Source organism: Hypomesus nipponensis, chromosome 28 (assembly GCF_054491055.1).
Source record: "Hypomesus nipponensis isolate SF chromosome 28, ASM5449105v1, whole genome shotgun sequence".
Lineage (NCBI taxonomy): Eukaryota > Metazoa > Chordata > Actinopteri > Osmeriformes > Osmeridae > Hypomesus > Hypomesus nipponensis.
This window is the reverse complement of record NC_140388.1, coordinates 8,440,700-8,468,147: the sequence shown is the minus strand read 5'-3', so window position 1 is coordinate 8,468,147 and position 27,448 is coordinate 8,440,700. Positions and strand designations below refer to the sequence as shown.

Genomic DNA, 27,448 nt, shown 5'->3' with positions numbered 1-27,448 from the left:
TCTCTCTTTGAGCAACCATGCTGAATGCCAAAACATTACAGACTTTTTATCTTTGCAAGTATCGATGTCACATAAACCTACTGTGTATATAGTCATAGGCTATAGTAGGCCTATGTTAAAACCAAATAGTTTTTTTATGTGATTATTTACGAAATTAAAATTGCTTTCATATTTTCCTTATTACACATCCAACATCCCTGCCATATACCATTGTTTTCGCAACGATATATTTGACTAGTCAATAGGGCCTAAATGTAAATCACGTAAGGACTGTTGACTCAAAACGAAAAATAGTGATATTCTGGATGTCTTTGCCACATGTTCATATAATAATACATCTACAGGACGCGTGTATCAAATTGCGCCACAGATTGAATGTGGAATTTTTACGCAGAAGGGTACTTGCTGGCATTTGGACTGAGTGGCTGCCATGCCAAATAGTGAGCGCATGCATAACCCCTGTGATTTGATTGTCTGTGCGGGTCCATGAACGATACAAGCGCGCTCCCGAGACTTCAGGTGAATGGAGAGTGTAAAGAAGAGTGGGCTACGGTTCAGTACGCGTCGGAGAAAAGGAAGAAATAAAGAAAATGAGTTTTAATACCACGTTTTGGGCAAATGTTTTTACAACTGCGTATCTACTATTCGTAACGGGCTGCGTTGCACAGAAAGTAAGTATTATGCCTAATGTTTATTCACCACAAAAATCTCTTCCCTCATGAAAAAGCGCAATGAAAAGTTTCTCCGTCACTTCGGTTTGCATATGTCAAGGAGGAAATCTTAACACTGCAACAGTTACATGTCTTTTGGATAGTTTTCTACTGCTGGCTGTTGTTGTTAAGTATAGAAGAGTTGTGTGTTGATTTAATAACACAAATATGAGCCATCGTGGAACGTGGGGTCCACCACATGTATCAACATGTATGCACAACATCTATTGATTCATGCTGTGGTTGTTTATGAAAAAAGAGATTTAAATATAGTAATAATGAAAAATATTCTGCTGGTATTTTCTTACTAGCTTGCAAGATTTTAGTGGATGTAGTGGGTTTCAGGGGTCATGCTTATTTAATATTAGCAACAATGATTTCACGAACCAAAATGTTTAATAACTTAACATGTTTGTGTATTGTAGCCTATTAAACGTTACTGTACAGTAGGTAGAGCAATGCTACAGAGCAAATAAGCATTTGAAAAGAGAAGCACATTGACCAGAACAAGTTCACCTCATGGTTTTTAACTGTGTTAGAAGGATGTACAGTGTTAAAAGGATGTAGCTATTCTACAACTCATTCATAAAGCCACCTGCATGACTTAATCCATAATAGTATCATCAAGATTTTGTTAATTCTATGTCCAAGTTGATGACATGACCTATGATATTTGGTCAGCTGGTTCCATAGAGGATGCCAGTTATCCAGTCGGTGGTCTTGCTTTTATTCAGTTGGATGTATGTTTTACACATTTTTAAGCGAGAAATTTTAGTCACTAGCCAAGCAAACTGTTGAAGTAACACTGTAAGGCATGGAAATGTTGATGTTGATGTTGGTGCCACATAAGGCTTTTGGAAGAATCCTAGCACACATTGTCGAGTTGTTTTCACTGGTTAGCCTTTTGGAAAGACATTCCTAACCTGATTACTGACTGCAGATGATGCACAGTTTACGCTAGAAGCCACACTTTTACAACGTCTAGATCCTTCCTGCCAAGTTTGTCAGCCGAGTCAAATTTCGTCAGTATACAATAAGTCAGTCAACTTCCTGAGTGTCTTCCTTCCCCCTTCTCTCCTCCCCCTTCTGATTTATGTATGGAAACGCCAAGTTACATCAAAAGGGGCTCACTGGTGTCACAGCGAAGAGTTGTCCCTAAGGGCAAGCTCAGAAATGTTAGTCACCATGACTAGCACAGTACTATTGCTAGGAGAGTCTTTAAGGCACCCAACTGTCAACATCCATCCCCATCCACTGGTCGTGAATGGGGGCTCAACAGCAGAATTTCTTGGAATTCTGAAACAAAAGCCCCTACTATATTGAATTGTCAGTGTCCCTTGCTTTAGTTTCCGCGCGTATAGGGTGCTCACTATCTTTGCGATTATCTGCCTGAGGGGACACCGTAAATGATGGCTTTGTCCTCTACTCCTCTTTTGTATTAAGTTGATTTTTGGAACGGCGTAATAAACAAGCTCGGAATTCATCCCCGCAGTAAAACGGAAGCATTCCTCCTCTCACTTTTGATCCTTTGTTTTGGGAAAACCACATTGTCTGTCCGGGCTCCAGATTTGCGCAGCTATTTGGGAGGTGTGCTGATTAACATCTATTTGATCCGAAGAGGTGGGGCAACCACCGCCCCAACGCAGAACTGTCATATGTCCACTGCCTCGGTTGACCCACAAAGCCCATCATTGACAAGTAGTTATTGGTTGTTGTGCTTTTCGAAAAGCTGCTGCGGTACTGTGGCTTTAAAAGCTCTAGCAAGGGCTTGATGGCCTTGTTGTCATCCGGGTGTGTGTGTAGGTGGTGGTGGGCTGGAGGTGCACCTCATTCATTCAACTGCTGCTGAGAGACAAATTACCACCGCCCGATGAATCCCATGGATCACATTCCAAAATCTGGAAATGATTTCTCCAAATTGGTTCGGAACCACCACGGAGATAACGCCGCCGCGCCTCTCCCTCTCCGGCGTCCTTAATGACCACAACTCCTTCCAGCGGAAAAACAACTATGTTAATTGGGCCGCGCCACAAATGCGGACTTAACCCCCCCCCCCCCCTCGGCTCTCCCAGTCAGCCACGTCTCAGGGAGTGGGTGTACAGCAGTGAGACCATTCTCGGCATTCCCTCTCCGGCGCTTTCAAAAAAAAAAAAAAACGCCAGACGGGTTTGTGGCCTCGGCATGAGCTGCCTCGCAGTCCACCACAGAACAGCATGACCCCCTGCCTGGTCATCGCTCGCTGTGATGCCCAGTATTCAGGGCTGAGCCCACGAGCCTTCTCACAGGTCAAGGGTTAGGGTTAGAGGCTGCAGTAGATGGGTTAGGGTTAGGGGCTGCAGTAGATGGTCACTGGTACAAACTCATGAGTGGTTTGTAAACTCCCCCACGGGGTGAATGTGTGGGCATGGGACCCTGGTTCAGATGTTGATGTCCCAGGCGAAATACTAAGTAGGATCCTGGCCTTGTGTTTGTGCACCTCACAGCTGTAGAGTAAGGGTTCAAGGACCTGCATTTCCCTTAAAGACATAGCACTTCAGTAAACGTCAAGTAACCGCGTTATGTAATGAAATCCAATAAAGCTGCCGTATCAAGGTGCAGAATATAAGAACCTGGCAAACCCGCAGCCAAAGAGCAAACTCTTAAGCTGAAACCTACAAAAATATAGCCCACATCTTCGGAGGCCTGGCGCTAGCTAGCTACCGAAGCGCTAGCCTGTGAAGCCGTGTCACTGTTCTCCTCCAGTAAACAGACCCAGTGAGGATCCCTGCCCCCTTTTGAGGGGCCCGCCTGCCTGTTTATGGTCCAGTCAGGGGCTGTTTGTGCATGTGAGGGAGGGTAACTGGGTGGCTTACAGCGCTGTGCAAGGGGAGAGGCTCTGTTGCTGCAGCCTCTAATGCGATGGTGTCTGCTGTCAGTTTGTGTACTCCTGTTGCTGAAAAGGCAAGGTTGATCACAGTGCTTGAATTTCCCCCTATTTATCAAGTTGTTTCTGGAGATTAGGAGAGTGAGTAGGGGCATGCTAGTACGATGGCATTCCAAACATCAGAACTGTCAAATATTTTGTGTTATTGCTAAAATGGGGTATTGGCTAGTGTTTTTTTTTTGTTGCCTTTAAGCCTATTGTATTTAATCCTGAGAGCAGGATTAGTAATATTAGTTGTTCAGAAATATCACTTTTATTCAAGTAGTGATGCATTACAGTTACTCCACAATACTTTCATTAAGGACCTCCGGCTAATGCCATTGTCTTTTTGGACATTTCACTGCACAAGTCATCTCAACACAATTATGTGCTTGGTTGATCTACTTCTGTAGATCATCCAGGGAAGTCCAGTAATCTTTCTGGAGCATGACCGGGTAGCGATGACCAGCAGGGTCTTACATAAACATTTACTCGCTTCCACTTATTAGCATGACTAATAAGCATTAAAATATGATCTCCCGTCTCCACATAAAGCAGTGCACCAAATTGCACTGTCGGCCATTGTTCTCCATGAGAAAAAGGCATCCTTGAATAATCAACGCCCTGCCAGCATGCCGGCTCTGCCTATGATGTAACAGAACTGGGGTGCTTTGGCATTATAAGAATGTCCCTTTCCCATTCGACACTGTGGCACTTTGGAGCCCTTTCATGTGTAGTCTAGCATGCACATATCGCACTGGGGACCTCTAGATAGCCTCGGTTATAGGAGGAGGGGGTTTGGGGCTCGGGGGAGGCGGGGGGGGGGAGGGCGGCGTGGGGCGACGGGGGAAATGAGATGACATTGTCTTTTAACGTGACACGGTTCTCTCACCCAGAAGTGGGAAGTGGACGTTGTTAACTGAAATTGCTTCAACGTGATATTGGTGTAAGAACAGTCAGGTATGCGACGTTCAGTCACGTGTTGGTGCTCGGTGTCTAGCGTGGGCAGTGTCGGTGGTTTCTGTCCCACACATCTCCCTTCCCCCAGGACCCCATGTTGTGAGGCTGTTCCCTCCATTCTATAGCCGATTGTGCAACATCGCTTCTTCAATGCCCCCGGGCAGAACCTAAAATCATCTTGCACTCTCACCTCGGTGGGAATGGCATTTGACCAGTTCAAATGTCATCCGTGTAATTACGTGTTGTGGCGCATGAATTCGTTTAGAGTTAAAGGCCGTTCAGAGTGCATCATGGAATGATCTAATACTCAAATCCAACACAGTGAAATTGTCAATTTTCCAGTACAACAAAGCACTGAACGTAATAGCCTTTATATCCCCGACTACCTTTGGGAATTATGTATGTACTGAATTCAATACATTTTAAAACAAAAGTACTATTCACTGCACCAAACACAGTAGCCTTCATTGTAACCGTTTGTTTAAGTTTCTCCACAGCAGCAGCTGTTAATTATGCTCTTAAACAAAATACAACATAAGCGGCTTAGTAACTTCATACTGCACATGTGTACCTTACAGTAAAAGCACAAAAGCCCTGAGATCTGACTGTGTGTAAGTCCCATGTTATTTCTGAACTTGGGGCGATGCTGCTGCTGCTGGTGTTCTGAACGGGGCTGAGACGTAGATAGAAGCATCCGTATATCGTGTTCATGCTGTTGAAGTCTTGTTGAGGTAGTAGGAACACAATACGCAGGGAGAGATGTGTATATATGGGTCAGTCTTCTCTCTCTCTCTCTGTCTGTCTGTCTGTCTGTCTGTCGGACATTCAGCACTGGCTGTGAGGTTTGCCAGCTGTGTCAGCAACAGATAGAAGGGCTTTGAGTTTGACTCCAAGGGTCTGGAGCAGGGAAGCAGAGTCCAGCCATGTCCCTCTTATCGAGTCATGATCGACTCTGAACATCTAGATCTGGCTACTTAAAACAAACCATCAGAGGAATGCCTTTGATGCAAACATATGGAGAAAGATGGGCCATGTAGCAATCAAAGGGCCTGTCAGGCTCTGTGTTTTTTTTTCTTTCTTCCGAGTTACTCAGTGCCCACCATCCTCCCTCCTTCCTTAGCTCTTCATAAAATGTCTACCCACTCTGAGTCCTAGCATGGCCTGCGGGTGTTATTTACCTGGCTGCCTAAGCAGTTCTTCCTGCCTGCTTTGAGCTCCGCCTGGGCCATTCCCACAGTCCAGAACCTGGTCCAGACAGTGAAACTCATAAACCCATTGCCCCCCTACAAAGGTCTGGTCCACCTTAAGCTCCAAGCTCTTCAGCCTGGCCCCACATCTGCCTCAGCTTAGGCCCAAGGTCCCCCTCTCCAACCCCACACACCTGGGAAAAATTACAGCCAGCATGGTTGAAGGAAAACCCTCCCTAGGGTTACCCAATCAGGCTAGGCAAGGCTGGGCTTCGGGCTTTGATATACTCGCTGAAGGAGGGTTGAATAGTTCAGCTCTGTTGCTGTTCGTTTGACGGTAGCCTGAAAAGGAGCATGTTATGTGTTTGTCGAACGTTGACATCACAAGATTTGAACTGGAACATTGGGGCCTGCCTCCGATGTGCTGTAACTCTTTGGAAAGTGCCGGTATCTGTCTAAAACAAACAAGGGCATGTTTCTTGGATGGAGCTGGTCGAATGATGATCTGCACTTAAATGTTTGATTTTTTTGTTCTATTTAGGTCTACTTTGACTGTGGAGCTAAGGTGGATGTGGTGGACGTCCAGGGGCTGATACTGTCTCCTGGCTTCCCCTACAACTACTCCTCAGGGACACACTGCGTCTGGCAGTTCTTCGTGCCGGTCGGTCACCAGCTCATCCTGGAGATCTTCGACTTTGACGTGTTCGAGAGTCACGACGCATCGGCGCAGTACGGCTCCGTGTCGGAGTTTGACGACGAGGCGTACGAGGGGGGCCCGTTCACCCCGGCCGGGTCAGACGACTCCGGGGGGGCATCGGAGAAAGAGTCGGCCCCTCAGAGGGACGCGTCCTCGAAGGTGGCCCAGTCTGCGCTGAAGGACGAGGCGAAGCACGTGGTGGTCCAAGAACAGTCCACCAAAATGGAGATCGCCAGGGTCTCCAACTCCGCCAAAAGATCCGCGGACGCCCCCTCCGACTCGGCCTCTCCCCCCCCGCCCTCGCACCCCCTGCTCCCAGGGGACAAGGCCGCCAACTCGGCCTCGCCGGCCGTCCGAGGAGACCCCGACGCAGGCCTGGCCGCCGAGGAGTCTACCCCGACCCCGGCGACCCCCACCACTGCCTCCCCCACGGAGACATCGAGCCCGGAGACCCAGCAGTCGGTCCTGGACGCCTGCCCTCACGACGTCCTCTACATCTCGGACCTCGTCGCCTTCTCCTCGCGCTTCTGCGGCTCCAACCGGCCCTCCAGCGCCCAGCTGGTGTTCGGCTCCAGCCAGGAGATGGTGGAGGTGATCATGGAGCTGATCACCACCACCCACTGGGGCCGAGGCTTTGCCCTGCTCTTCCACTACCACAACCGCACCGCCCAGGAGGCGGCTGGGGGTGGGGACCGCCACGCCTACAGCCCCGCGGGCCCCGGGGCGGAGTCCATGCTGGCGGCCGTCAGCGGGGCGGCGTTCTGCGCGATGGTGCTCACCAGCGCCCTCTGTGTCATCTTCAGGTAATGGCACTCAGAAGGTGGGATGGATTTTGTGTGACTGAGGCACTTTCTCATACGTTTATGGGTAAATGGGGGGGGGGGTGGGCGGGAAAGGATCGATGTCCCTCATGCCCAAGACCTTTCTCATGAACAGAGAAGGCTTAGGAGCACAATGTGAATCTTTGCCCCCTCTGTGGCCTGACGTGGGCACTCACATCTGTCACCCAAGGGAACTGGCATGAATGTACATCTTTGATACCAACCGACAAAGCTCTTTTGAAAGAGATTCTTAGTTATTCCACCTCCCACACACACACACACACACACACATTGATTGTTGACTCAGCCTAAGTCCGTGGTCCCTGTGGCTAAGACAGGGTTTGGCTCTGTCGGTGTCCTTGATCTACACAAGGTGAAACACCTGGCATCGGTTCTGAAGCACAAAGGAGTTGACAATAGAGAGATCTGTAAAAAAAGGGATCACACGAACAGGAAACTCTTGAGATCGGCCGTTCTGGAGGTGCATGGCATTGTGCAATGGTGTAACTTACAAGTTGCTCTTAGTCGATCCCACGGGTGAACAGAAGATAAGCTGATGTGTACCTGAGTAGAAAGCGGTAATACTATCTACAATACTGGGACAGAGGCGTTTTGAGATCTTTTACTGACCTGTTCCTTGTCCCTCAAATGCAATGTTCACGGGCAACTCCATATTAGTGAACGCGCTTCACTCTATATTTTAGACGTACTCTTTACTACAAACACGCTTTGGGTTGTGCTGTTGTACGTTGTACAATGTTGCACTGCTAGATCTTGTAGTGTACTCCATTGTTGATTGTTTTCCACGCATGGCTTTTGAGGACAATCAGTCCATTGGTGTAGCTTTTTGCCTGTAACAAAGGGCAAATTGAAAGTGCGTTCACTAACGTGGGAGTCTAATTAGCAGGAACAACTATAAAAGCTTACAAAGTCATTAGAAAGCCATAGCATAGCATAGTCATCAGTTATACGTGAGCTATAAAGTCAGGGTTGAGGGCAATATAAAGCCTTGTTTCCCTGGCATCATACTAATTAATAAGCTACCTTGAAAGTGAAATATATTTCCCTGCATGAGTGTACTAAGTAGACAAGTATGCTGTTTAAATTCAGACTTTATAGATCACCACAGGTAGGGCAGTTTACGGTATTAGAGTTGCTTTTTAGCCATGGGCATCTCAGGACTTTTGGGATGCAGTGAGTCAGTTACTGACAAGGGAAATACATCCAGCAAATAGAAATGGTCTGTTTCAAATTTTGGTTTAGTATAAAAGTATTTTAAGATATGTAAAAAAAATATATATGTGTAACTTGAATGTTGTGTGGTGTTTCAGACCCAAACTATGTCCCAAAAGAGCCAACTCCTACTCATCCAACAACTCTGAGGTAAAAACAGACTTCTTGCCGTTCTACTCTCCTCAATCTGCATATTCCTCTCCTCTACTCCACTACTCTCCAGACCAGACCAGACATTCCTCTCAGGGCTAGGTTCTGCCGGAGATCACAGAACATTACCTTCATATCCTCTGCCACTGCGGTTGTACTCTCTGTGTCCTCGCCTTACGGCCCCCACACAGCCCCCCTTCCAGCCCCCCCACAAGGCCCCCCTCCAGCCCCTACAGGGCCACGCTCACAGTTCAGCAGGGGTTAGACCACACCTACAATCCCCCCCCCCCCACCCACCCAGCACTGCTGCCCCTCACTTGCAGTCCTGTTTGATTGCAAGTGAGGGGCAGCGCTACTGCAGTGCTGACCGCACACAGTCAGGCTGTAACCAGGCGAGCGGGTGGGATGCTGGGGGCTGACCCGTGCTGTGTTGCAGGTGCAGGAGGGGGTGCAGGGCCCGGTGGCAGACGCCAGCGAGCTGAGGCTGGTGGTCCCTAATCGGGCGGGCCTGGACGTCCCAGCTGAGAACGCCAGCTACCAGCCCTCCCCCGGCCCGGGGCTGACGCATGCAGGTGGGCTGGCAAGCGCTGGACACACACACACGCACACACACACACGAATATGCGCACAGATACAGATACACACAGTCTCAGTCTGGCTGTCAAACTTCCACCCCTCCCACGCACACACACACTCAGACGAGCTGTGCCTGCCTGTCACACACACACACACACACTCAGATGAGCTGTGCCTGCCTCACACACACACACAGCCCCGTCTTTCTCTCCGGCCCGTCCGTGCGCCCGCCACCCATTGATCCCGTTGTTTCCTCTGCGCCTGTTTGAGGGGTGCCACCGGGGTTTCCAGCCAAGCTGACGATGACTTCATCTGGCCCTACAGTGAACCTCCAATACATGTTTACTGGAACAGGACCAGTGTTTTCCACAGAGCTCAGAACTGCGGCAGAGTAGGAGAACATTGGGTTCCTGTGGTTTGGCACTCCTCTGACCAACGTCGGGCACACAGACACATTAAGTCATTTACATTTAGTGATTAAGCAGACGCTCTTAGCCAGAACCACTTACAGTAAGTACGGGGGCATTCCCCCCGAGGCAAGTAAGGGGAAGTGCCTTGCCCAAGGACACAATGTTATTTGGCACAGCCAGGAATTGAACCGACTACCTTCTGATTACTAACCCGATTCCCTAACCGCTCAGCCACCTGACTTCCACATACACACACATACACAACCACACACAACAAAGACATACACACAACCACACACACACAAAGGTAAAAGAGAAGTTCTCTGCTCTCGTCGTGAATAAGCGTGGGTTCCGATTTGGATTCTTGTAAAGTTAACAGCTTATGTTGTGTGAAATGAATGATGTGGACCAATGGACTGTATCTTTCAACCATCCATTAGCTACGCGTGTGTGCGTGCGTACGCGCATTACGTTTGTAGTGGGTTTAGTTGTGTGAATGGAGGGCAAAGCATTGGAGGTCTCATTGGAAAACGGTTTTAGTTGTGGAGTAATGCTGGGCTTATTCTGGAACAATCCAAAGACCTTTTCATTGTAGCCGAGGCCAGGGAGAGAATTAGTGGCCGTGGTATTCAACCCTGGGAACAGTAGGAACACCACCGAAACCACTTTCTCTCCTCGTAAAATACTGTCAGTGTATAGGTTAACCCCATACTGTAGTCTTGTACTGTCAATGTATAGAACAAATGGTAAAGTTCAGACGAATGCTTAGATTCTCTCGTAAAAAGCAAACGTAACTATCTATAAATCGTATTCAGTCAAATGATGTCTGAAAACAAAAACCCACACCTATCAAGCTTTTCCCCCTCCCTTCAGGTTCCCCCGTCTGCGCTGGCGGAGATGCGTCCCAGAATGCCGAGCTGGAACTCTCCTCCAATGGGCTGACAGAACTGGACTTGGGGACAGACGAGGTGTTCATCATCTCCTCGGCACCCAGTCCCGGCCGACCAGCGTTCTCCCTCCACACAGTAAGAACCTCCAACCCTGGCCCCCGACCAAGCGTGTTCTGCCCTATGGGGCATTGTAGTAGGAACACCCGGGAGATAAGGCTGTGCCCTGCCAAGTATTTTCATTAGAGGTGACGGTGCCTTTGATTGCTTTTAATTGACCCTCCGCCGAGGCTAACAATGAAGCTCTTAGCCCGGTGGAGCTGTCTGTCTGAAACTATGTGGATAACCCGGGGGGGGGGGGGGGGGGGGGGGGGGGGAAGCTCGACCCAGCAGTTTTGTCTGTGCTCTTTTGTGCCGTTTTTATTTTTTTTGAAATAAGAGTTGGCATGGGGGGAACCCCTGGCAGCTCAGAGTGTGCTGGCGAGCCTAAACCACAGAGTAGGCTAATGGATGTATTATCTGTGAAGCCAGGTTCCCAGATCCTCTGTGTGTGTGTGCGCGCGCGCGTGTGTGTGGGGTGCCCTGTGTGTGGTCTGTTTCCGTGCGTGTTCCCCCCCGGCGCCTGAGAAGGTTGTGGGCGCCTGAGAAGGTTGTGTGCGAGTGACTCGAGCGGGTGTTTTTGACGTGCGGGACGGGGGGGGGGGGGGATGAATTATGACACTCAAATAATTCCCCTTGAATAATGTTAGCGCTGGATTATCACCCCCACCGGGTCAGGGCTAGCATGGTTAGCTTAGCTAGCTTGATGGGTGGGTGTTTGTGGGGGGTAAAGGGGTCTGTTTCACATCTTGGTAGCTTATCTGTCCCCTTTGGTGCCTAAACTACAACAAGTTACCATTGTATAGGGGTCCTTTGTGGCAGCATGGTACTTCATTTAAAACCTCCCTAAGTCGTGTCTAGACTAAGCGAGCTGTTAGTGATTCTGTGGGGGGGGGGATTATCTGGGCTCTCTGGGATGAGTGCAACCCCCTAAAACCTCCCCTGAGAACCAGCTGACGAACATGGGAGGACATGGGCCTCATTTGGCCTTGCACTCCTGACCTCCTCACAGACAGCTAGCTGTCGTTACGACGGGTCTTAACGCTGAAGTGCCTCGCGGGGTCGTCTGTCTGTTGTTTTGCTTCGGAAACGCGCGTGTGATTGGGAGTTCAATTCCGCGGAGGGGGGGGGGGAATGAATCCACCTGCTCCGGGGGAAATTTATGAATGAAACAATTTGCTCTCGGAGTCTTAAGCACTGAAAACCCCATTCAAATTCGTGCATTAACCTCTGCGTGAGCTTTGCGGTTGGAGGAACACTGTTTGGGGAGCTAAGCAGTGTCGTTCTCTCCTGGTAATCCATTCGGATTGTACACAACAATCTGTTGACAACAATTAGGATTTCAGGAAGTATCCATTCGCTGCCAGAGACAGATTGATGGATTAAAACCCATGTCCTGCAGTGTTCTCTTGTAGTTTCCAGTAAGAGCTCAAGTGGACTCTGTCGTGTTCCCAGGCCTAGGAGCTGTGTGTCAGACAAGCTTCTGCACAGCGCTTGACCCCGTTTAGGTCAATGGACTGTAGTCAATTCATGTATGTTGCCCTTATCTCTCTCTTTCTCTCCCTCGCGCTCTCTCTCTCTCTATCTCTCTCTCTCTGTCTCTCGTCTCTCTATCTCTCTCTCGTCTCTCTATCTATCTCTCGTCTCTCTCTCTCTCTCTCTCTGTATCTCTCTCTCGTCTCTCTCTCTGTATCTCTCTCGTCTCTCAGCAGCGAGAGAGGTTCCTGAGACACAGTGACACGGGCCCTGTGAAGGACTGGCCCTCTCCAGACCCCGCGTCCTCAGGTGCCAAGGCGGTGGCCCAGGACGGCACTGCCAGCTGTGCCCGGCCCCGGGCCTGGAGCGTACGGACGTTCCAGGACTTCCTCCCTCCCCTCCCCCAGCTGCATAAGAAGTGGTGCAGCTGGAACTCGACCAGTCCCTTCACCAAGCTGGTAGACAGCGTCAGTAGCCATCTTCACCGTTCCAATTTGCTTACTCATTGACGGACACGTGCGTTTTTACGTGACATCTCGGCTGCAGTTGAACCAATACGTGTGTGTGTGTTGCATTGAGGCGTGTGTGTCTTGTACCCAGCTGTGTGTGTGTGTGTGTTGACGTGTGTTGCATTGCAGTGTGTTGATATTCTGGTGTTCCCCCAGGCTCCAGCCAGCCTGCTGTCCGGCTGCCGGAGCGAGGGCAACAGGAAGGTGTTCTCGGACGTCCACCTCGACGCCAACGACGACAGCGCCGCCTCCGTCTCGTGCGCGAGCGCCGCCTCCTACCCGCTCGCCCAGCCGGCCCAGCGCCAGCGCCGCCTCAACTCCACCAGCAACCTGCGGCGCTCCCGCTTCACCGGGCCCTGCTTCGGCCTGCTCTCCGCCCCCGCGGAGCCCGCCCAGACGCCTGGCGGCGCCCTCCACCTCCAGGCGCCCTCGTCCGAGGCCAGCAGCGGCTCCCTGAGCCCCCAGCCCCAGGCGGACGGGGACCACGTCAGCGTGCCCGTGTTCGCCATCTCGGAGGAGGAAGACAGGCAGCCGCTGGTCCTGGCCGAGCACCTGGGGCCGGCGTCCTCCGGCTCCGCGCTCAACGGACTGAGCCGGGGAGGGGCGTACGACGGGAAAGGCTCCGCGGCGGGGAGCCCCCTTCTGCTCCCCAGGGGGAGGTCAGAGTGGAGGCCCTGGGGGAGCCAGGCCTCCGGGGGGGCGAGTCCTCTCCCCCTGGACTCGCCCACATCCAACACGGAGTCCAAGTCCACCTTCAGGCTCAGTACAGCAGGTCAGAGCCAGCTGCCTTCGCTCAGCCAATCAACTGTGCCGTGCAGCGTGGCGGGCAAAGAGATGTGACCGGTCTCAGTCCATGTGTGTGTAGAGGCTGGACCGAGGCATGGGAGCACTTTAGGTTGGGCCAGTGAGGCAATGATGAACTCATGTTAATGTCACTTTGTCAAATTTATAACCTACTTCATGCTTCCAGAAATGAGCTGTTTTTATTCAATGATTACCCATTTCTGGCTTTGTGCTGATAAAATCTGATATTCCTACTTGAGACACTGCCTGTTTGTTTCTTAAGTCAAAATGAATTTAAACAAATATGAGTTTAATGCTGCTTGCTACTCCAAGGCATTGAGGGCTGTTCCTTAAGTTTTGGATGTTGTTTTTGAGGGGGGGGACAAGGAAAAAAAAGAGCTGTCATTAAATATGTAAATGTATTGATTACCCAACTAATTGAAGCACTTTTATACATGGTGAGTTTGCTCAGCATTTTTTGATACTTATAACTCAGCTGACGTTTCTAATGTGCACACTCATAAATCCATAGTTAATACTTGTGGATTGTGTGCGGTTGTGCCAACTCCTGTCCTTTGTTTTAGCATGGGGCCTGCATAGCGAATAAACACAGAGGTCTCTGAGGACACTAACAGTATTATCCCATGCCTTCAAGTGTTAGAGGATAGATTACAATGTTGTATTAATATAGATGCTGTAATACAAAAATGTATTTGTATGTTTGCTACTGGATTATTTAAGGGAATCAATCGCTGTATAAAAGTAAAAAGCATAAGTCAGTAGAAGTATTATAGCAAACTATAAGAAACATAGCAATTCCTACTTTGTATATAGAGGGTGGGTTGGGAATTATAGCACAAGGCGAGTTTGAATAAAGGATATGTAGTATGTAATCTAAGGTTTTATCCATGAATCTCTCGAATTATCCCTGAACATTTACAGTCAAGAAATTCCACACAGAGGAAAGGTATTAGCAGAGGTTTGTACACCACATAAAGGGACATATCTTCCTGATGGGTTCGGTCCCCTCTCACAGGTGACAGTGTCCTGGTAACTCTCAAAAGTTACTCCTAAAATGCCTATTGGTGTGACGTAGCACAAGGAGTGAGAAATGCACCAGGTAAATTGCAACGGTTATAAATCTTGAACAATGATCTTAAGATCCAGCTGCTTAACATGTATGTCTTCATTCCTAGTGAAGTACCCAAGAGCGGTGGCCTATACCTTAACAGTCACAATGGCTCAGAGGAGAGAAGCTGTCTAGCAACCAAGAGGTTGAAGGTTTGATTCCCAGGTGGGCCACTGCCAACAGATTGGCGCTTGAAAAAAACCCAGAGAAAAAGGGTCACTGCCAGGATTCTGTGGTGTGGTGGGTTAAGCGGTCAGAATGATGATGAGTCAGGTGAAACTCACATTAGTTACATGAAAATGAAGTACACCCCATGAAATACTGTATGTCTCCAAATAGTTTGACATTGTGGATATTTGATATGAAGTGAAACCGGTGTTGCAGCCACAAGCACACTTCACAATTTCCCCAGAAATAATACCCTCTAGTTCTTTTTATTAGTGCAGTCAAACAGACATGTTAGATCACATACAAGGAAGTATTTAATAACGCTACCACAAAGTAGAGGAGGCAGAAAAGCGCTCAAGGCGTTGCCAAGTCTTGTCCCACTGAGCTAAAGTTCAGATTTCCCCAGGTACTAGCCTACATTGATGAATTGATTCAACGAGACAACACTGATTTGACTACCGAGGCAGTCCATTGCATAACCTGGTTCCCAGTGATCAGCCCTCATAGTCCTCAGACTGATGTTGTTGTATTGCCCCTGTGGTGTGCTAAGCCAAGGCCTGTTTTTCTTATAATCTTAAGGACGTAAGGAGCTGACAGGGATCGCTAGTGACTTCTCGGGGGCTTTGATGAGGTCGAATTTAAACTGGCCCTTACCAAAGGTCACCCCGGTCATACAGAGCAGCTTGGTCCAGACTTTCTCACAAAGTGAGTAAATATTTGCCCTGGAATACGGTGTATTCTCTTGGGGGGGGGAGAATGCAAAGTACCTTCCAAAGCCTCTTTAACACCCAGTTCTGATCGGGCGGCTTGGACTGTTGTTGGCTTAGGGTGCCCAGATTCTCCTGTGGGAAATAATGAAGTTTCAACTCAGTTGCTCCGGGGATCGGCTCCAGGGGTCGACCAGGACTGTGCGAGGGGCTTGAGCGGCTGAAGAATGCCAGTGTGAACCCACGACAGGGAAACCATGACTTAAGACCACAAATGAACACAGCCATAAGGCCTGGACGCCGCTCGGAGCGTGCCCATTTGAAGCCTACCACCCCCTTCCCTCCCTCCCTTTTTTTTTTTTAACCCAACAAAGGATACTCAGGCCAGGGGTGTTGATATCCGAGAGGATATACTGTTACATATGGTCTCTGCCCAAGCCTGGGGATCACACTAGGCAAGGAAGACATTGCCTTAACAAATGTTTAAGAGTTACAAGCACGAGTTATGCTAATCTTTCAATAAGACATTACAAATCACAAACTTGAACAATGTTTAGTATTAAAACTGGCACCAGTGCAGAGTATGTGAATGCAAACCTCGACTTCTGGTCCCCTGTTTAAATGTAATCTAATTAAACAGATTGGACATTTGGAACTAAGTTAACGCTAACCTTTTGTCCGTCTTGATGTTATACACACAAAATCCAACTATGAAATAAAATACAAAACTTTTACATTAGGTATAAAAAGGGTTCGATACATATTTCTAAGTTACTTAAATTGCAACCAGATTTTATGGCTTTCATACAAAACATCTGACCAGTATATTCAGGCTACTTCATGACAGAAATATCTACAGATTCAAAATCATCATCCTTTTTCTTTTTTTTATATATATATATATATATATATATATATATATATATATATATATATATATATATATATATATATATATATATATATATATATATATATATATATATATATATATATATATATATATATATATATATATATATATATATATATATATATATATATATATATATATATATATATATATATATATATATATATGGCCTCGAAAACAGGACCTTATTAGATGCTATTTGTGTCATTCAGAAAAGCAGGGCATGTTTTTGAACATGGTTCGGCACTAAATATGGACACCTGGGTGTTGATAGTCATATCTGTATATGATTTGCAAAAGATCAGTGGGGGGAAATACTAAGACTCACCTAACTGCCTTTGTGTTGTGGATTTCAATTCAGAAACTGGAAGAAGCAAAGATTTCAATTCCATTTTGACCAATGAAATCTCTTGTACACTGGCGACATAAATAAACCCGGGACCAAAAGAACACGATCACATGAACGTCAACACTAAGCACACCCAAAGGCAGACCCATCTGCTTGTACGTATTGGGCACGCGAGTTCCTGAACATTTCGGACTAGGACCTACAAAACTACCAATAAAAAGGTGTTGACACACTGTACTAACACCACAAAACCTAGCGAATACAGTTGACACAAGGTCTCCCTTTCGCCTGTAGACTAGCCTGTAAACATTACAACCGGTCATTCACGACCACGTCTGGGAAAGCATCCTTAAAGCACTACTTTAATCAGCTTTGTGTTGATTATCCAGAGCAAAGCATCAACAGAGGGTCTCCTCATGTCAGGGAGCGCCGCACCGCTTCAACACGTTCACCATGACCCCCCCCCCCCCACTCTCCCTCCCTCCCAAGAAACCCAATACAACCGTTTCACTAGGATAGAATCTATTACGCGGCGGGCTTGACGGATATATCGTTTCTTTAACTCTCGCTGAGAAGTCCTTGTCACCTTAGAAGACCCGTAGGACCCCCCCCCCTGCCCTGACACCCGCCCCCCCCCGCCACCCGATCATGAGCGTAACTCTTTTTTTAGATGGGACAGATACCGTGGGTATCCCACTCGGTGGCGAGCCAGCGGCCTCGCAAACAGGAAGCAGCAGGTGTCTCGCAGAGTCTAGCTGATATATTTGTGCATTGCAACCAACTCCCCAAGTCAGTCTGTTTATGCATAGAAATCTTCAGGAAACACACAGCTTTTACTGTGTCAGTCTGGGTTCAGGGAGAGCGCAAATGTCTAAATACTGTGCATGTGAGCAGTACGATGCATGGTTTTAGTTCTTTTTTTTTTTTTTTTTTGCATTGACAGTTGAGTTGGGAAGCTCTAGATTCTAATGAAAAACACACATCCTTTCCCAAGACGACAAACCACGTTCGATAGAAATCTACATTGTTTCAAGAGCTAACTATTTAGGCACAAGGAAATAGAATAAAAACCACTTATATATATATATATATATATATATATGATCCTTGTATTGTCACAAGATGGCTGTGGTATCATGCAGAACACTATGGTACGAGTCCGTTCAGATTTCCTGACTTGTTCTACCGTTCCCAGTAGTATATAAAAAAGATCAAATAGATCAAATCCAGTCTCATATGTAGCTGTGGACCTGAACAATGGAATGCAGGGCCACTATGGTCCTCTAGATACATATCTGCTGTGGTAGAGAGGAGTAGCGCCGAGAGTGCATAGTATTATTCCACTTCCCCCCTGACCCCCCCCCCCCCCCCCACTCATAAAACTTAAGCAAACCCTAACCAGTCTCCAAGAAATATTGATTGTGATTTCTGCAATGAGCCAGTGCATCCTGTATACATGTATGCAGCCTGCAACTGGAAGATGTACTGTATTCCAGGTGTAACAGAGATGTCCTTCCCCAGGGCATGTACCATGTGAGGACTGGGAACCATAGAAACATCCTCTTCCTATTGAGTGACAGAGCGATAGGATGTCCCGTGTGTGTGGCGCTCCTTAGGGCGGAGGAGACGACCCGAGGCCTGTTCAGCTCTTGAAGCGGGTCTGTTCACAGATGTGGTTAAATTTCCTTTGAGGAAAAAAAAAATATAAAAAGGAATAATAAAAAAATTAAAACGACAATCTCAAATCGCTGAAAACGTAGGCACATGCCATATCGTATATATAATCTGGGAGGGAATTGGGAGTACTGTCATGCAGGGGTGGTTGAATTTCACTTGACGTGGGGATTAAAAAAGAAAGAAAATAAATTAAACCGCAGAGACGGCGGCGCCCTCTAGTGGCAACTTTAGTGACACGCAACCCAACACATGCCCACGTTACTGGAGACCGAGAAGCTGTGGTGTAGTAACTCACATGGCATGGTGCGCCTTCACCTGAGTACGGCAGTTACGCCCCCAATAGCAGTCAGGACGAGATGTGACAGCGACTGAGGAGGAACGCATATCAACATCAGTTCCGATTTTGATTAGAACAGTTCTAGATCATATACAGTCTTTAGGTGATCCTCCGATACCGATTGGTGTGTGTGTGGTGGTATGTGTTGGTGTGTTCCTTTGTGTGTGACAGTATGTGTGTACCTGGGAGCTCAGCAGCAGGGATGTTCTGTCTGTATTTGTAAGCCAGCTCCTTGAAGGCCCTCAGGCCGCAGCAGAAACACAGCACAGCGCTGGCGTTGATGCGGTAATCTGGGATGTGGGGGAGGGAAGAAGGGCAGAGATGAAGGGGGCTTCTCAAGGGGGAGGTCTACCGTGAGGCTCCACAGCGGCCTCAGAGTAGGAGGCTGAAGATGTCGCAGACTCACCCGAGAGGTAATAGCTTCCTTGCTGCAGGCCGTCCAGGCCTTCCTGAAGCAGACTCCTCCAGGTCATCCCTCTGGCAGCAAGGTAGTTCTGTGGCAGGAGGAACGACGTTGAAAAACACACTGGGTTCTCAGAAGCCTGAGGTAAAACTGCCAGATGGTCATAGGTTCCAGATTATAAATGACAAACAGTCATTGCGATTTCAAAAAGGGTGTACTGATGGAGCAAACCTCTTTCTTCGATGCTCAGTGCTCAGCCCACAGACATTTACATCTCCCCGAGGCAAGTAGGGTGAAGTGCCTTGCCCAAGGACACAACATCATTTGGCACAGCCGGGAATTGAACCAACAACCTTCTGATTACTAGCCCGACTCCCTAGCTGCTCAGCCATCTGACCCCCACACAGACAGCTCGAGGGGTTTACCTGGAGGATCTCGGACTCGTAGTTATTGCTGTTGAGAACGCCATCCAGACACTTGTCTGTGAGGTTGAGCTCTGTGGAAACGCAACCGGATCAGCGCCGAGACAAGCCCACACGATGACAACACACCGAAACATGGTCAGAGGAAGAGATACAACACAAACTGTTAGGCGCTCGTCTACATATGGTTATCCCATGATGCTTTTGGGGATATAGGGTCGCTACGGAGGCACGGTGACAACCCCACGTACCGCTGAAGCGGGCCAAGCACCCTTGACAGCCGATCCTCCGGCAGCCCCAGTACATGTGGCAGAAAGGTCGCTGGCACGCCATGCCTGCCAGACACCCAACACACAGTTGAAACCCGAACCCCGTCAGCACATTCATCAGACACGGCATTGGTACCACAGATTGACTGACAGGCCGGCGGGCCACTCACATTGCTGCGCAGAGAGCTGATGGCCAATGAGCTCTGCTCGGCGGTCTGGCATGGGCTGCAGGCAGCAGGTGCAGATGACATGGCGGCCCTGGAGCGGGCACGAGTACCCTTGAGAAGGAGCTGCGCGCACACGCACGCAGAGAGGAGTAGTACATTTACATTTGGTCATTTAGCAGACGCTCTTATCCAGAGCGACTTACAGTAAGTACAGGGACATAGCAGGCAAGTAAGGTGAAGTGCTTTGCCCAAGGACACAACATCATTTTGCACTGCCCGGGAATCAAACCAACAACCTTCTGATTAATAGTCCGACTCCCAAACCACTCTGCCATCTGACCTTACTAGTACACAGTTTGAAAGTTCCATGACGTACACATAAGTCCTAACATTAGTTCTGTCGCCAACGCCACAGAATGTGCGTGCAGCGGAAAATGATGAAAGGACAGTACAAATACAGTCGGATGGTCCAGTAAGAGTCGATGGGTGTCGATACCTGTGGGCATCTCAGAGGAGGTGGATGGACCTTCTCCAGCAGGCTTCCCAGCTCCCTCCGCAGGACCTGGGGGGGCTGGCTGTGCTGGGGGGGGTGGTGGGGCCAGGGCGGCGGGGGGGAACAGGGCAGCAGAGGGGAACAGGGGAGATGCTATTCCAGTGGCCCACAGCCCCTGATTGACCTCTGCCTTGTAGCCTAGACACTGTCTGCACATTGCAAACGGCTGACCGCTGACGAAAGACAAATGGGAACGTTGGATGAAAACGGTGACGGCAAAAAAAACGGGAGGATAAACACAGTCGCAAGCACGCGCGCGCACACACACACACAGACGGAGCTGACCTGATATCAGACGTGTCGCTGTCGTTGTCGGACAGCTCGAACAGATAATCGGAGCTGCCCTCTTCGTCGGAGAAGGAGCGCTCGATCTTGGGCTGCAGCATGTCCTGGGTGATCTTGTTCCGGCTGTCCATGCTCTTCAGGTCCTCCTCGCAGCGGCACTTCTCTGAGAACACCCACACGGCCACACCACATCTCCGGTATCAACCTCAACATATCCATCTTCCCCCCTCCCCCACCCTGTGTGAAGCGTCATCGCTGGGGCCTGTCTCGGCGTCTGACCTGGGTGCTGGGTGAGGTAGGCCTCCACCAGGTTGTTGAGGATGTGGTTCTTGCGGAGCCTCTCCACGGGGCAGCGGCAGGTGGGGCAGAGCGACGAGCGCTCCATCCACCCCGAGTAGCAGGCTGCGCAGAAGGTGTGCATGCAGGGCTGCAGGCTGGCGGGAAACAAGCACACGCGAGGGGTTGGAGCTAACGTCTGGGGGCTAACGGCGCTAACGACGCTAACGCTAAACATTTGTCTTAAGAGCTTAAACCCAGCTCTGTGATAAAAAGCGACGTCCGGAATATTCCGGAGGGTGGTAGCTACCTGACACAGTCGTGCAGCAAGTCCTGGCAGATGATACAGGTGAGAGACTCCTCCATCTTGTCGGTCTTGGTCCCCTCCTTGGGTTCTTTTCCCAGGAGGTCCCTGAGGGAGCCCTTGGCAGGAGCCGGTGCCTCAGTACTGGAGGTGTGAGGCGAGGCCAAGTCCGAAACCGCATCTAGAAAAAGAACAACGCCGTGTCACGTCCTACTTCAAGACTACGGGGGGAGGGGGGGGGGGGGACATTTCACAACCGATAGCCTCCGTCCATGAAAAAGGGCTTTACGCCACATTTCAGTCATTCAGCAGACACTTTTATCCCAAAGAGGCATTTAAATAGCGCATTTAGAATGTACCACAGAAGATCCAAGGATCGGAAGTACAGCATTTTGGTGGTCAGAGGCGAGGAACGGTCTGTATTTACAAGCCACATGGAAAAGTAACCACATCTCAGATGCCAGGCATGGGGAATACTCCAGTGTAACAATAACAGCATTGCGCGGTCGCAGTGGATACAGACAAGTTGGAGAACATCTTTAATTCATTAAAGACCGCATGACTAGCGCTAGGTTTAAGCGTATGGCTAGCTCCCAGCCATATGTTCTATGTCTATGTCTCGAGCTTCAATAAGAGACCCCCCAAAGTAAACATCCGTAATGCATTTTCACCATTTGTTTGGATCCAGAAGTTCTTGATGTACAGTTCATAAACTCAAAAACACTTAACCAAACCCATACATTAAAGTCGAACCATAAACGACCACACGTTTGGGGATGTGGTTTTTTGGTTTATAGCCCAGCTAAGTGCAGCCAAGCACACTAACCAGCGTCGATCTTCCTCCTCTTGCACTCTGGCTCCTCCATGCCCCCCTGCCGGGATGGGGAGGGGCCTGAGACGTCTTTACAGCCTGGGGGACGGCAGCTGGGGCTCCCCCCCTGGACCTCACCATGAGGGCCAGCGGGGAGGTGGAAGCTGGAGGTGGAGGGCTGGGGCTCCTCTGCTCGATGGGGCCCAGGGGCTCTGAGGAGGAGAGGCTCCACTGACAGGCCTGTAGCTGGGGGGAGGGGAGCAGGAGATCCCAGGACTGTGTGCTCCAGGGCTGGGGCTCCTCCACTGGCACAGACTACTGGGGGAAGATGGAGAGGTGACTCAGCTAAATGTTTCACGAGCGAGGAGTGAACGCGGAAGTGGGTGAATTGTCAGGTTTACTTATCAGAGTGAAACTTACCACTGGTGTCGTGTGAAACTGCCAGCTCGGGTTTTAAGGACTGGTAAACGTAAGCAATATCTGCAGGGGAATGAGATTTGATTATTTTGGAAGGGATTTGATTAAACTTTCAAAGGGTTAACAAACACCGCAATCTTGGACCAAACTCGTTTCACACAAGTTGGTGTAGCTATATCATCATATTTGGCAAGTAATACAAAAATAAAAAGACAAAAAAGTGCCATTAGTAAAATAAAATAAAATCTCCAAGTATGACTTAAGTGTGTTTGTAGTACACAATGCTTACGGCGTAGTAACAACAAGAACAGTATGACCTTTATTTCCACACTCACTTTGCTCAGGCTCAGTCTTCCTGTAGACAAAGTAGATGACATCACCACTCTGCAGCACGTGGCTCTGCTTCTTCACCAGCTTGGACATGTTGATCACCGTACCATTGGTGCTGCAGGGGGCGGGAACAGCACAAACACAGCACTCGTTCACTCGCCTGTGGTGGACGTCTCTGAACAGCCTTGGAGACCACGGGCATGGGAGACACGAAGGGGTAGTGTGCTGCCAATCGTAGCGATGTTATTGCCAAATCTACAGGCGGTTATCGCCATCTCTCACGCGACTCATGGAAGTAACTGATTAAGTCGCGGTTTCAATGGTGGTGATGACCGACTCTTTGCATTAAATATTTTCTGAGGGTGGCGTCATGGCTGTTTCGCAGCCTAAACGTATAGCCAACACGTTAATGATCAGCCGGGGGAGGCCTGACAGCATCACGTTGTTGTCACACTTGCAAAGCAACTCCGCTGGATTACAAGCGGTAGACGCAAGCCGATCGTACTTCCTCCAATCACTGTGTCCAATGAGCTGTGATATTGGTGTGCAGATAAAACACAGCTAGCACAAGGCTGCTTTTCACCTTGCTGACTCAGTGCACGGCAAAACACAAGTCTTTTTAATTGCCCGTTACTGCCATTTCCCCTCATTATCTGCCAGCTGGTTGGTTTACACTGTCAATTAGGTTAGACTGTGTGGCAACCGGTATGTTAAATCCACTGTGAAATCCACAGCCAAGTAACAAATTAAAAAACGTGCCCTCAAACAATATGAATTGTTCTGTTTAACACCGGAGCAATAGTGAATCACAGTATACGTTCAGGAGGCATGAAGGCATGTCTGTTCTCAGAATGTCGTGTAGCTAATGGTCGAAGCTGAGATCTGACATTTGGACCTTAGATCTTGGTTATTGCTCCACTAGATTGATAAGACAAAAGTCACCGCCTACCTCATGTCTTCAAGCCACGCCAACCCTGACATCTCATCTTGCACAATCTTGCAATGATCCCCTGAAACCAGTTTGTTTGCAGGAAATGAAAGATCACACCCTAAAAACAGAGAATATTCAATAGAAAGAGAAATCATAGTTTAAAATATATATATGGATGTGAAGCATTTGTTTGTTACATTACAAATATTTACACTTGATAAGTTTCATAGACAAGGCCTAACTATAGCTGTGTGGGAATTTGAATATCACATTAGATATCTGATTATATGCTAATAGAATAAGAATAGCTCTCTCTTTTCTTTACTGTGCTTTTAAGGGCTGCATAGCAGACAGGCCTAATTAAGGCCAGTCTCTGCATTGGAAAGCAGACTTCACATGCTCAATATAATAGAGCCGCCAACACAGACAACCTTGGGAGATACAACCACTCCTTGGGCAAAATCCATACAAAAAAAAACTACTTAATATTCTACACACATGTTCTCAATAGACGCCTTTGTTATCATCGAAGGGGGTGTCTACGTTTGTCAAACTAAAGAAGGCATTGTGGCCCGTCAATTGAACTGCCTGAGAGACTTGCAGTGTCTGGCTTCTGTCTATATGGTCTTTTGTCTACTTAACATTGAACACATTTGAAAATATCTAGAAAAATAATGTTATTACTATTTTATTTTAACAAATATTTTGAACACAGTGGATGTTAACCCACCAAAGTTGTTCATAGCATTACGGTCAAAACAACAAAGATAGGGCAAGTGATAAAGTATATTTTTTTACCTTTTCTTCGTCCAACAGTGCATTCTCTGTTGACAAGCAACACTTCAGATTCAAAACTTGAGTCTACCCTTATCAACTTCCCCCATGGTCGACCCCTTCCTTGATTCTCCATAATCCAAACCTAGTCATTGAGTTATCACAGAGAACAAATAAGTTAAGCAAAACATTAACTTTATGCATTTAAGGAAAATACAGTAAGTTTAAATTTGTGTAGCCAGGTAGGATAATCGGTTAGCCATAGACAGCTAACTAGGCTAGCTAACTAACTGGCTAACAATGAAGTAAGCACTCAATGTGTCTGGGAGAAATGTCAACGTCAAATAAGATCACACTAGTTTAAGTAGCTATTTAATCGTATTTGTCGTAACAAACAACAAACAATTGTATGAAACATAAACACCAACTATTCGTTCCAACAAATAACAGCTGAAACCGCATGTCGTGGTGACGAGAAAAACAACTTCGTTCAAAATAAACAAGGCTAGCAAAAAGCTAGCTAGCTAGCGTGTTTTAAAGCTAACCCCAGTTTGCAAGCAAGCAATCAAAAACGTTTGGAAAAAAAAGTGCTAAAACGCCATAGATGAGAAGGACAAGGCACCACAAACATGTTAATACATAGTGTTTCTATACCTTCGAGAATGCAATACTTGTGTCCGATGTTATTGCTTACAGACGTTTCGTCCCTTCATTTTCCATCCACTCAACACACTGCACTTCCTGGCAACCAAAGGTATTTACAGACATCAGCTGATGGAGGAGGAGCGACAGAATAAAAGGCTTTCCCTACTTGTAGAAAGAGACGAATAGATCGCAGTCGATTGCTTTTGTTTAGCAGTCTGATTAACATTAACAGTAACACATATACATTAAAGTAGTATACGTTGAAAACGATAAAATAGCAGTTGTATTATACAGCGACTTAAATGACTTTAACAAGTCGTTAGATTCTTTTGACGTAAACGACCACAAAAACATACAGTAGCAAACAACGTTGAGTATACCTGATAACTGTACATTGCACGTGCTATTTCTGCCCATGTGCAAAAAAAATACGTTTGGTTATGTAAAGCACTTTGAGCTGCAATCCTTGTATGAAAAGTGCTATGTAAATAAAGTCTTACTTACTTACTTACTTTGGTGTGTGTGGCGTGTATTTCAACACAACACATTCCTGGCCTGTGGCTGAGATGTGTGTGTGTGTGTGTGTGTGTGTGTGTGTGTGACAAGGGGGGGGGGGGGGTGACAGGCCTGTGACAGAAGTGTCACCAGGGGAACCTGCTTGTCTGCAGACAGCTGTGATGTCCGTTAGCAGGCGAGCAGTCAGCTCACCGCTGCCTCAGTCTTCCGATTGGACGGCGGGTCCCTGAGGGTCCCAGGTCCATGAAAGTCTCGTTTCCTGTCTGCCCCAGATAAGCCATTGACAGACTCTTTAATCTCCATGCATGTCTAGTTTGTGCCCTCATGGCTATCTGATGTTGGACCATGGGTGTCATCGCCTTGGATGGGTGACAAACACCGGGTCAGAGAAACAAGGATGGGGAGGTGGGCAGACTGGTTCTAGACTCCATAATATGTGATGTTTCAAACACTGCACACAAACAACGCTTCATCTAAATAAGTAACGTTCACTCCAAAAAAATATTTACGGTAATGTTCCTAACATGAAATATTAGGCTACAGAACCTGAATTTCTTCCACATCAATCTGCATGATTCAGACGGTAAATACATTACATACCTCTGGAAGCCACTGCACTTGTAACCCCACTTTGAGAAATTATTTTATAAACTTCAATTACGAATGGACTAATCTTCCCTGTTTAAGAAACACCAAAGCATTTCTGTGTGATAGAAACAGCAAGAGTCCTTAATGCAGGGCTAATCTCTGCTATTCCCCATCCCTCCTGCCAGTGCATTATTAATGTGCAAAGAAGAGGCTGATGAGTTCAGGGGCCTCTCATCACTAATGCATTCATTTCTCATTGTTAGCTGTCTGTCTCGAGAGCAGAGTAGTGCGCACGCTGACACGCATGCTCACACCAATTACCTATGCATGATGCAGGCACATGCACTCACACACAAACATGGAATATATACATGTATGCCAAATCACACATTACCCTAAAATAATGTCATTTTGTCGTAATGCAACAGCAATTGACGGCGTGAGAATACATATTTATATGGGAATACAACGTTGAATCAAATTAGTGAAAGCAATTTTAAACCAACTGTAAAAAAAAAAAACACTCAGATGCTGTCAATCAATAGCCTATCCCAATTGGATAAAAACATTACTTGTGGCAATGTGATGCATAAAACAACATTAAAATGTAAAAGTAATTACATGCAAGGACAAAAAATACATGCTAATCTGTTTCCAAATGGGACTGAAAGGAGAGCAAGGGAAACCTCTCCTCTGCCCTAGGAAATCATCACCCTGGCTTGGTCTAATTGCTGGAGGATGTCCTCTTAACTAACTGTGAAAAGCTGTGTCTAATTAGTGCAACATTAATCAGAAATTAGCATGTTATCACAAGGTTAACTTATCAGTATGTGCACAGCGGCAGCTGGAGGTGTCATTACCCATAGTGCACAGGGCAGACCTTGCCACAAGGGGTAGTGCTTGTTCTTCGCATGAATCATTATTCTCATCAGGCAATCAGGGCTGGAGTAGACAGGAGGACTGGGGTGTTGATGTGTGCTGTATACCACCCAGTGGTTGTCAGATGGGTTGGATGACAATGCCCAGGATCAATAGAAATCCTTTCCTATTGACACTGGCGTTCGGAGAAGGATTACA

At 47.8% G+C, this 27,448-nt stretch overlaps 2 protein-coding genes across 2 annotated transcripts; one reads left to right on the top strand and one right to left on the bottom strand.

Annotated features, from left to right (window-relative positions):
• The first annotated feature begins 376 nt into the window (after positions 1–376).
• Positions 377–14,293, top strand: LOC146219869 (uncharacterized). The gene is made up of 7 exons (XM_084694287.1): positions 377–671; positions 6,301–7,259; positions 8,609–8,660; positions 9,097–9,232; positions 10,520–10,671; positions 12,342–12,575; positions 12,774–14,293. The coding sequence occupies exons 1-7, from the start codon at positions 591–593 to the stop codon at positions 13,455–13,457; spliced, it is 2,298 nt and encodes a 765-aa protein (XP_084550413.1). The 5' UTR covers positions 377–590; the 3' UTR covers positions 13,458–14,293.
• A 2,106-nt stretch (positions 14,294–16,399) lies between these two features.
• Positions 16,400–25,591, bottom strand: chfr (checkpoint with forkhead and ring finger domains, E3 ubiquitin protein ligase). The gene is made up of 17 exons (XM_084695215.1): positions 25,277–25,591; positions 24,647–24,767; positions 23,867–23,966; positions 22,923–23,032; positions 22,591–22,650; positions 22,186–22,488; positions 21,366–21,540; positions 21,059–21,213; positions 20,780–20,942; positions 20,438–20,667; positions 19,945–20,064; positions 19,757–19,840; positions 19,509–19,579; positions 19,087–19,174; positions 18,863–18,970; positions 18,639–18,711; positions 16,400–18,351 (listed from the first exon to the last, which is right to left on the bottom strand). The coding sequence occupies exons 2-17, from the start codon at positions 24,756–24,758 to the stop codon at positions 18,309–18,311; spliced, it is 1,995 nt and encodes a 664-aa protein (XP_084551341.1). The 5' UTR covers positions 24,759–24,767; positions 25,277–25,591; the 3' UTR covers positions 16,400–18,308.
• Between the last annotated feature and the right edge of the window lie 1,857 nt (positions 25,592–27,448).

Bases quoted from the DNA above. Each gene is read 5' to 3' on its own strand.
- LOC146219869 (XM_084694287.1), top strand. From the start codon at position 591: ATGAGTTTTAATACCACGTTTTGGGCAAATGTTTTTACAACTGCGTAT. The intron at 7,260-8,608 runs GTAATGGCACTC...GTGGTGTTTCAG, and splicing joins GCCCTCTGTGTCATCTTCAG to ACCCAAACTATGTCCCAAAA. The intron at 8,661-9,096 runs GTAAAAACAGAC...GCTGTGTTGCAG, and splicing joins ACTCATCCAACAACTCTGAG to GTGCAGGAGGGGGTGCAGGG.
- chfr (XM_084695215.1), bottom strand. From the start codon at position 24,758: ATGGAGAATCAAGGAAGGGGTCGACCATGGGGGAAGTTGATAAGGGTA. The intron at 21,541-22,185 runs GTTAGTGTGCTT...TTCTTTTTCTAG, and splicing joins GAGGAGGAAGATCGACGCTG to ATGCGGTTTCGGACTTGGCC. The intron at 18,352-18,638 runs GTGAGTTACTAC...TTTTCCTCAAAG, and splicing joins GTGAAGGCGCACCATGCCAT to GAAATTTAACCACATCTGTG.